Source organism: Vitis riparia, chromosome 10 (assembly GCF_004353265.1).
Source record: "Vitis riparia cultivar Riparia Gloire de Montpellier isolate 1030 chromosome 10, EGFV_Vit.rip_1.0, whole genome shotgun sequence".
Lineage (NCBI taxonomy): Eukaryota > Viridiplantae > Streptophyta > Magnoliopsida > Vitales > Vitaceae > Vitis > Vitis riparia.
In genome coordinates, this window is record NC_048440.1 from 18,724,099 (window position 1) to 18,733,771 (window position 9,673).

At 37.2% G+C, this 9,673-nt stretch overlaps 1 protein-coding gene across 1 annotated transcript; it reads left to right on the plus strand.

Moving 5' to 3' along the window:
- Positions 1-678: 678 nt before the first annotated feature.
- Positions 679-9,049, plus strand: LOC117923715 (calmodulin-binding protein 60 C-like). The gene is made up of 9 exons (XM_034842140.1): positions 679-786; positions 906-1,291; positions 2,010-2,085; positions 3,086-3,144; positions 3,758-4,251; positions 4,362-4,522; positions 4,605-4,808; positions 5,352-5,589; positions 7,807-9,049. The coding sequence occupies exons 2-9, from the start codon at positions 1,179-1,181 to the stop codon at positions 8,355-8,357; spliced, it is 1,896 nt and encodes a 631-aa protein (XP_034698031.1). The 5' UTR covers positions 679-786; positions 906-1,178; the 3' UTR covers positions 8,358-9,049.
- Positions 9,050-9,673: the final 624 nt, after the last annotated feature.

The following is a 9,673-nucleotide window of genomic DNA, read 5'->3' on the forward strand; positions in this document are numbered from 1 at the left end:
TTTAGCATCCAATAATTACCCGCACGCGTTAATTAACGATTCCACCCATCCCTCCAGTGTTTTTAAAGTTCAGTACATTCGTACATATCGATTACGAAAACGATCTCAAGAATTGGCTTCTAGCGTTACGCGTTTTTATTTTTATTTTTTAAATAATAGACAAAATTAGGATTACCAATTTTAAAATATTATTTTTTTATCACTTTGAATTTTTATTGTTGAATTTTTCCGAAAACCTTTTTCACTTCTCTTATGAGTTATGATTCGAATTTCGTCCTTTTTAAGGTTTTAAAAATATAAAAAATTGATTTGATACGTCAAGCGTATTTTCAAACTTTTATGCTTGTATTTTTTGAAAATGACAATAAAAAAATAATTAAAATTTTAAAAATTTAAATTATTTTTGGAAAAGTGATCCGCCATAATTCAAAATTTCAACATCTCAAAAGGGTAGAACAGTGGACGCAATCAAACATGCACGAGAACGACTGGCGTTATCTAAGACCATACGTGGCATCGTTTCCCGCACGTGGCGCGACTAAAATATATTTATGAACCCTCAGATTCCTTAAACCGACGGCGGAGATGAAACGATCGTATGCAGTCGAAGATCAGTCGCCATCCAACTACCACAAACGATGCGTTACTGTTTCAGCCGTCATTATAAGGGAGAGTTAAAATGAAAGGGGAAAAAAGAAAAGAAGAAAAGAAAACTGAGACGTAAAGTGAGAACGAAAATTCGTAGATATTTCGCTGAAACTTCTCGGATTCCGCCAACTTTCTAAGGTTCTCATTTTTCCCGCTTTTCAAAATTTTTTTGTTTTCATTTTCTCATTCGCTTGAATCTCCTAGAAATTTCACCCGCTGTGAATGAATCTCTGATTTGTTGTTTTCTTTTTGTTTAGATCAGAAAAAGGGAGTCTGAGAACTGAGTCTCCGTTTGGTTGCTGGGAAAACGAGGTAAAGGAAAAAGGAAAGACAAGAAAAGAATCTCGGAGCTGAAGTTAGTGCCTTTTGTTGTTGTTTGTTGTTTTTTGGTCTTCTGAAGGTGAAGAGCTCGGTTAGGACTAAGCTTGGGTTCTGGTGGAGGCAAATTTGTTGTTTCAGAGTTTGATTTGGTTTACCGTCTTACATTTTTCTCACTGACCAAACGGGAGGGTTGTTTGGAAGCTCACAAAATGCAAACTAGGTATATGGAGAGATCCAACAGCATCGCGAGGGAAAAGAGGGCTTTGGATCCTTCTTCAACGGAAGAAGGACAGTCTGATAGGAAACGACCTGCTCTGGCTAGGTATTTATTTGTTTCTACTGTATTTCTATCTTCTTTTGAGTAATTTGTTTTTGTTGATTCTTGCTTCTACTTTTAGCTGAGAAAATTTGTGTGTCTGTAAGTATGTTTGATTTTGTTGAGAAATTGGTTGTATTTCTGTTTTCTTTTGAGTGATTCTTGCTTCTACCTTTTTTTCATTTTTTATTATTTTATTAAAGGAGACTACAAAGCAGAATACCTACACAATAATCTTCAAAACTAAACTTGTTTTTGATGAAACGAGACTACAAATTCTTGCTTCTACTTTGTTTTTTTTATTTTTTATTCTTGCTCTTGCATTTGAACTGCAAAAATTTGTGTGTATGTGTGAGTATGTTTGATTTTGTTGAGAAATTGGTCACCCGAGCTGAAAGAATCATATTTATAATTTTTTTTAATGCTATGGAAATTCTTTGAAATACAGAAAGTGTTGAATTGTGTCTTTGCGCGTGTGTTTAGTGGTTGGTTTGGGGTGCATGATGGGAGCTTAAGCAGGGAGAAGGAAATGTTGAACTGGTGGTAGAGAGATTTTGAAACAAATTAGAAATGGAACCTGGCTGTTGGTGGCCAAAATGAAACCCTAACATGAGTTGTTAGGTCCAAACAAAGGAATTGAGGCAGTGGGTTTTTTGCATTATTAATTAGTTCCATTTTCTATGCCCTGTTATTTTGTTTGTTGAAATGTACTTTTGTTTTGCAGTGTAATAGTTGAAGCTCTGAAGGTGGATAGTCTGCAGAAACTTTGCTCATCATTGGAACCTATTCTTCGGAGAGTTGTAAGATAAATAAACTCTTCTATGGATTTCTTTTCTTTCTGTGAAGAATTTAGGATAACAGCCTTATTCTGTTTTTTGTTTGTTGTTTTTTTTTTTGGGTAATTTATATGGTCGGAATTTATCTTCATTTATTTCCTGGCCAATTAAATATTACTTAGGCCAACAATTTGGGACCTTATAGAGGCAGAGTGCCAATATGAATGCTTTTCATTTCTTTCTTTGTTCCTTCTTCTTCCTCCTCCTCCTCTTCTTCTTATTCTTTTTAGCTTTTGTTTCTTTGTGGTGCTTTGATATGCTTCCTAATATGTCAAACACAAATATGACTCACTTTCTGTAATATGGTGGTTGAAGTTGTGTAGGATATGAATGACCTTGATGCCATGTCAAAGAACATTGTTTATAGTACAGCTCTGTAATAAGGAATTATGTCCCAGATATAATAAATGATATGAAGCCTAAAATTGCATCAAGCTTCCAAAGGATTTTAGTGTTCTTGGATTTCAATATCTCACATGTCAAGTGTCATCTTGGTCCTTGCTTGTTATTTGAACATCTGGTACTATCCACAAACCAGGGACTGAGCATGAGAAGCTTCATCTACTTGCCAGCGACAGACAATGCATATTTATTTAATTTAAATTTTTTTTCTTGATTGTCCAACATAGCTAATAGATCATGGATGGTCTTAGTGTTATCAAAGTCAAAATGTTAATTTTGGAAGTACAATAGTTAAAACGTGTCACATTTGAATTATGTAATTATCAATCAATTGGTGAGTTGCTAACTTAATCATTCCATGGTGTGCTCATTGATTTGCCTGGAGCATGTGTTGCATTTTTCTTTCTTTTTCCCCCCCTTTTAGGTGCATGCATTAATACAAGCAAAGCATCTCATCTGTAAATGTCTATTTGAACATGCATCATAAACAACTTTCAAATTATTTGGTGTCTGATGCTTTGAGTGTTTCTTAGAGTTTTTGCTTTGGTTGACTGGTGAACAGGTCAGTGAAGAAGTGGAGCGTGCTTTGGCAAAGTTAGGCCCAGCTAAACTTACTGGGAGGTATGAGACTTTGTTATCAATTCATTACATAATGTTAGAAATTAATTATTAATTAAAGAATGTAACTAGTTGGTACATATTTTAAAAATGCATGTTGTGGTTATGTTTGACTAATATGATCTGTTGATTGTGAACTCCTAGAATCACAGAAGAGGGTATCCGCTATCTAGCGTTTTGTTACTCTGACTTTCTCTCTCTGGTCCTGAAATTACTGCTACATGTCTATTGTACATGGAGCTGACAGTATTTGGCCTGGCTCCGCAGCCTGCAGTACTGCCATATTTCATTGTGCATGAGGTTGACAGTATTTGGCTAGGCCTTGCAGCCTGTACTGTTTCAAGGATGGTTTGGACCCTGCATTTAATTTCAGGGGGACCAGTTTTCAAGTGACAGAAATGACTAGATGCTAACTTTCCTTAGGGTAGTAATATTGGATAAATATTGTTTTGGGGGTTTCTGCTCCTTTCTCTCTCTCTCTCTCTCTCTTTATTTTTGTTTTGTTTTTTTTTTTTTTTAAATTCAACATCATCATTTCTGTTGCTCTTCTTTTCCTTGCTTCATGGTGATCTTTCCATGTCAGTGGTCTGTTCTTCTAAGAGATTAGAAAATGCAGGTCATCTCCAAAAAGGATAGAAGGGCCTGATGGAAGAAACTTACAGCTGCAGTTCAGGTCCAGGTTATCTCTCCCTCTCTTTACTGGAGGGAAAGTAGAAGGGGAGCAGGGTACAACAATTCATATTGTCCTGCTTGATGCAAGCACTGGGCATGTTGTAACATCAGGTCCAGAGTCCTCAGTAAAACTAGATGTTGTTGTACTTGAAGGTGATTTCAACAATGAAGATGATGATGGCTGGAATCAAGAAGAATTTGAGAGTCACGTGGTGAAAGAGCGTGAAGGAAAGAGGCCACTTCTGACTGGTGATTTGCAAGTAACCCTGAAGGAAGGTGTAGGGACGCTAGGAGAGCTGACATTTACTGACAACTCAAGCTGGATAAGGAGCAGGAAGTTCAGGCTAGGGCTGAAGGTTGCCTCAGGCTATTGTGAGGGCATGCGTATTCGTGAAGCAAAAACAGATGCCTTCACTGTTAAGGATCACAGAGGGGAATGTGAGTTGATGTGCAGTGTCAAATTATTATTTACTTCTTTTTATATATGCATAAATGTGTGTATCTGTTGGGATGATGGTGGTGAATCTGAAAGATCATTTTTTTCCCAGTATACAAGAAGCACTACCCTCCTGCATTGAATGATGAAGTTTGGCGATTGGAGAAGATTGGCAAAGATGGGTCATTCCACAAGAGGTTGAATAAAGCTGGAATATTCACTGTTGAGGACTTCCTACGACTTGTAGTTAGAGATTCACAAAGATTACGGAATGTAAGAATGTACATTTTGTTGTCATTTCAGAATTTGAATCCGTCTATTGTAATTTTTATTTATTTGTCTCCAATTGTTGTAGATTCTTGGAAGTGGCATGTCAAATAAGATGTGGGATGTTCTTGTGGAGCATGCAAAAACTTGTGTTCTAAGTGGGAAACTTTATGTTTACTATCCTGATGATGTGAGGAGCGTAGGCGTTGTGTTCAACAATATCTATGAGTTGAGCGGCTTAATAGCAGGTGGACAATATCACTCAGCTGATTCTCTTACTGACAATCAGAAGGTAGGTGATCCTATAGTTTGATTTCATTTGGATGTCGTGCTGCCTCATTGTACTACAAAAATAATATGGGGTTTAACTCCATTTAATAATTTTTCATGCTAGAGGAATCTTTCCAGATTAAAAGTAGAGGCTGGTCCATTAGAAGCTGCTGTTGCAAGATCTCTAAACAATAAATATCATGTTTCCTTAAAACAGGATAATTATACTAATGAAAATTTATGGATGTGAAAAAAGAATTAGTGGCTTATTTTGAGCTTTTATATAGTGTAGTTGTGGGGTCTAATCTTTGGATATCTGTGCATACGATTCTCTCTATGTTTAATCGCAAAATTAAACTGAAATTACATCAATTCAATATGGTCAAGCTCAATATTATGGCATGGGCTGTTCATTTCTTAGAATACCAAGGTTTCTATAGGACTTACCTTCTCTTGAGCAGTGAACTTATATTTGATGTTTATAAAGAAATTACTATTTTCTTAAATTGCAAAAAAGAAGAAAAAAAGAAGCCTAAGCAAACTGCCAATTGTTTGGTTCTTGCAGGTCTTTGTGGATACCTTGGTGAAGAAGGCATATGACAATTGGATTAGTGTTGTAGAGTATGATGGCAAGTCTCTTTTAAACTTTAACCAAAGTAAGAGCTCAGGTTCTTCTCAGACTGAAGTTGCGATGGGCCCACAAGACTATCCTAACTCCTTTGACCATCAGCTCACTTTACCAAGCTTGCCGGTTTCAGTTCCACCACAGCAGCCTTCTGTGGGTCCAAGCATAACGGTTGGAGGTATGTGGTTTGGGTGCCAAAACCATTACAGTATATGACCCACAGTACAAGTAGTTAGATTTTGTGTAATGGTAATGGTTGATTTGGGTGATTTGATGTTATTAAATAAAACTAAAACCATGTTGCTAATCAAAATGGCAAAACCTGGAAAAGATTCTGTCAGAGTAGTTGCATTCATGGATCTAGATCATGTTTTCTCTCCCACAAAATGACCAGGTCACTCCCCTTGTACCTTTTGGTAAGTGTAGTTGGACATAGATATTGGCCTTGGAAGTTCTTTACCCTTTCTTAAGGCTAGAATTGTGGCACCCTTGGCTGTGGGGGAGTTGGTGGAGGTTCCTTCTTCTGAATCAGCATGGGTTGACTCTATTTCTTGTGTTGAGTTTCTGGAATCCCCAGTAAGTGTGGAACTTGTGACTCTGGTTTGTCTGGTGTCATCAGGACAGATTGAGTTTGTTGCTGTAGCAGATGCAAAAGGAGATTCTGTTTGGGTTAATAGGAACTTACCAAGATTTGTCAAGCATGTGGGAATGTCATTGGAGGGTTAAAAGGACGAAGTCTTGGCTTTACTCAGAAAATTGGAGAATTAGGAATACAAGACCTTTCCTTCAGCCAAAAAGGCAAGGAACTGAGCTATCTCATGTAAGGAAAGGGAGTTGAATAAACTTCAATCCTCTGTGAATTATGGAGGAAGACACTTGGCAGTTGTGAATAATGAGAGGGTGATTGAGCATTCAGTTCTAGTCGATCAATGGAAATTTTAGAATAATCCCTTTGAACATGAGAGGGCTTTAATGATGTGGATAAAAGAAAAATCATTAAATCATTTCTGAGATCATAAAAGGTGGATTTGGTCTATCATCAAGAATCAAAGTTGGACGTTTCATCAACTGAGATGTGATGGGAGATTTTTGGAGTTTTATGTGTGTTGGGAGGGGGTGGCTATCCGAGCTAGAGGGGCAGTGGAAGGGGGTCTTAATTTTATGGGATAATTGGTGGTTGTTGTTAGACAGAATTCAGGTATTTTTAAGGGTGTATAATCTGGTGCTGGGGGCAGAAATCAGGGAGTTTTAGGAGTTGAGGGCTGTAGGAAGATCATTGGTTTATTGTAGGAGATTTTAATGTTGTTCACTTCCCTCTTGAGAGAAGTTCAAGTGGTAGGATCTTCTTGGCCTGAGAGGCTTCTCAGGTTTTATTGAAGATTTTAACTTGGTGGATATCCCTTTCTCAGGTGGTGGCAATTGGAGTAGGTTGAGAATGGAAAGTCTTTACCGAAGGCTGGACTACTTCCTAATCTCTCCAGAGTGGGTAGTACATCTCTCAAATGTCTCTCATATCATTCTCCCAAGATCCATTTTAGACTGCCACTCAATTGTTATTAGACTGGGGCTGTGAGGAGTGGGAAAACCCTATGTAGGTTTGAAATATGTGGGTCAAGAGAATGGGGTTTGCATTGTTGTTTCTCTTATTCCTTGTGTGTCCTGTGTACCTCCCGTCTACTGGGGTTGCACACCATTTTGTTAGGTGTCTTTTAATTCATATTATTTTCTTGCGTACCAAAAAAGAAAAAAGATATTGGGCATGAATTTCCCATTCTGGTATTTTGCGATGTCTGTCAGTTTATTCCTCAATTCTTTTCTTTAGATATAGGATTAAGTTCCCCAATGCTGTGGATTTCATATTTACAAATCAGGCTGCACCAAGGTTAGTGGGAGGAGGAAGGTAGATGGTAGTCAAATCCTTCTTTTTTTTGTGAAATTCAGAAAAGCTTTAATGTCTGACAGGAGAATAAAACATTCTTCCCTTTATAGGTAAGGCTAAAAAAAGGCATATCTTTAACTTCTTCCAATTTCCATAATGTTTCCTACAACTCAAGAGAAGCAAAGATACACTCATTTTGCTATATGACTAAATGTGGGAGGAGTGCTAACATACTCATGTTTTATTAAATGATTAAAAAAGAATGATCATACATGTGCGTGTTGGGATACCAAACTTCTTTTGCATATTAAATTTCCAGATATCCTTTCTCTCCCATGATTTGAATGATCCAGATCTTCATCAAATTTAATTCAAGCAAATCCTATGGCACCTTATGAAGATATATGGTTTTTTGAGCTCTTCCTACTAGTGCAAAGCGTTGAGCTTGTGTTTGTTTTATGTGCGTAATAACCCATTGATTTGTTTACTGACTATTTGGATACTCTTTCTGTCTAGGGTATAATGATAATATGCCCACCAGATACCCAATACAGTCGCAGAACGTAAATCTCAATGCTCCTATGCAGTTTGATGGCACCTCATTCCCTCTCCAGAATCAGTTGATTGGCAATCCACACCAAGTGCAACTACCAAGTAATGAAAGCATGCTTGCCCTTGGTGCCCCGCCAGCAACCACACCAGGCTTCCAATCTGTTGGGACTTCAAATCTTAATTATAGAGTTGATGACTTCTTCCCAGAGGATGAGATTCGCATGAGAAGTCATGAGATGCTTGAAAATGATGATATGCAGCACCTGCTTCGTATCTTCAACATGGGCAATCATGGTCATGCCTCTGCAAATGTTACTGATGATGGGTATCCTTATTCATCAGCATACATGCCCACTTCATCTACAGGTTATGGCTTTGATGAAGATCGAAGCCGTTCGTCAGGCAAAGCTGTTGTAGGGTGGCTGAAGCTCAAGGCAGCACTGAGATGGGGCATCTTCGTTAGGAAGAAGGCTGCTGAAAGACGGGCTCAACTTGTTGAGTTGGATGAACCATAAATTAGCTAGTGAGACAAGCTGTTTTCAACTCCTGTTTTATTCCCTGCTTCTGATTCCTGTCCTGCTGAAGTTCTCAGCGTGAGCAAAGACTGATCTTGGGACTTGAATTGATGCTCGGGGGCGTGGGTCCTTGGACTGCTAATTGGTGGAGTCATCATAACAACGTGACATCTAGGAACCTCTTCGCTTGCACAGTTCTTGCCTGTACAGTAAGCTTGTTTCACACCTCGATGACATTACTAAATTGTGTTCTGTTTATCAAGATCATATTCTATGCCCGTCATTATTGGCTGCAAGATCTGAATAACCATCGGGTTTGAGTCGAAGCAGCTGAAAATGCTGGTGAATGATGGTGACACAACTGTGATTTCAGAGGGAATCTTTCTCAAGGCCAGGAAATTTAGCAAGTTATTTATTTCTTCTTTCCTTTTTTCTTTCTTTGATTTTTCAGACTTAAATTTGAGAGTGGAGGAGTTGAAGTGGCAGGTAGGTTTGTCACTTTCATAGTGGCTAATGTGTTATTGTGGTTACTGTTTGATGTTAGTTGAGATCCAACACAATAAAATGTGCTTTTATTTTACTTGTTGCCTTAGTTGATTGTAGGAGCGATATGGCCTGATCCAACTACGCTTTCTACAGAACAAATTATGATTATGATTCCAAGTGCTAAAATGACAGTTTAGTTGTATTGAGCCCAGTTACCTCAGCAATAATTCTTTGGTGTTGATTCTGAATGGCATCTACCATATTGGGAGTTATTAAAAAGCCACCACAGCTGAGTCACAAATTGCAGTTGTAATTTATAGCTTACTACTCTTCCCTTTTCCTTTTGGGGTTTCTGGATTATGGATAGGAGATTAATTGATCATTGAGATGTTCAGTGTCTACCCACCTGCTTCGTCAAACCAAACTACTTGGCTTCCAATGGATTTGTTACTTGCATTGATTCCAGCATACCAAACCTTGATACCCATATTCAAGTTTATTAGGGAAAATTTGAGGAAAAATAAAAAAGGAAGGAAAATAGGGAGGAAAAGTTTCGTATCTACTATTTCAAACTTATTATTAAGTATTTTAACTCTTATATACAAACATTAAATAATTTAAAGGTAAGTAAATTTTTAACTAATTTTAATTATATTTTTTTATTTTTATTTTTTAATAATAAAATAAAATTTGGAAAAAAATTGTTTTCTTAACATTTTTTCCCCAAAGTTAAAGAAAAATACAAAAAGAAAAAAAAACAGGGAAAAGTAAAAATAAAATATTTTTATATTTTATTTTTGAACTTATTTCACTTATTTTAACTTTTTATA

Coding starts and splice junctions, on each gene's coding strand:
- LOC117923715 (XM_034842140.1), top strand. CDS start 1,179: ATGCAAACTAGGTATATGGAGAGATCCAACAGCATCGCGAGGGAAAAG. Junction 2,086..3,085: donor AACCTATTCTTCGGAGAGTT/GTAAGATAAATA, acceptor ACTGGTGAACAG/GTCAGTGAAGAAGTGGAGCG. Junction 4,252..4,361: donor TAAGGATCACAGAGGGGAAT/GTGAGTTGATGT, acceptor TTTTTTTCCCAG/TATACAAGAAGCACTACCCT.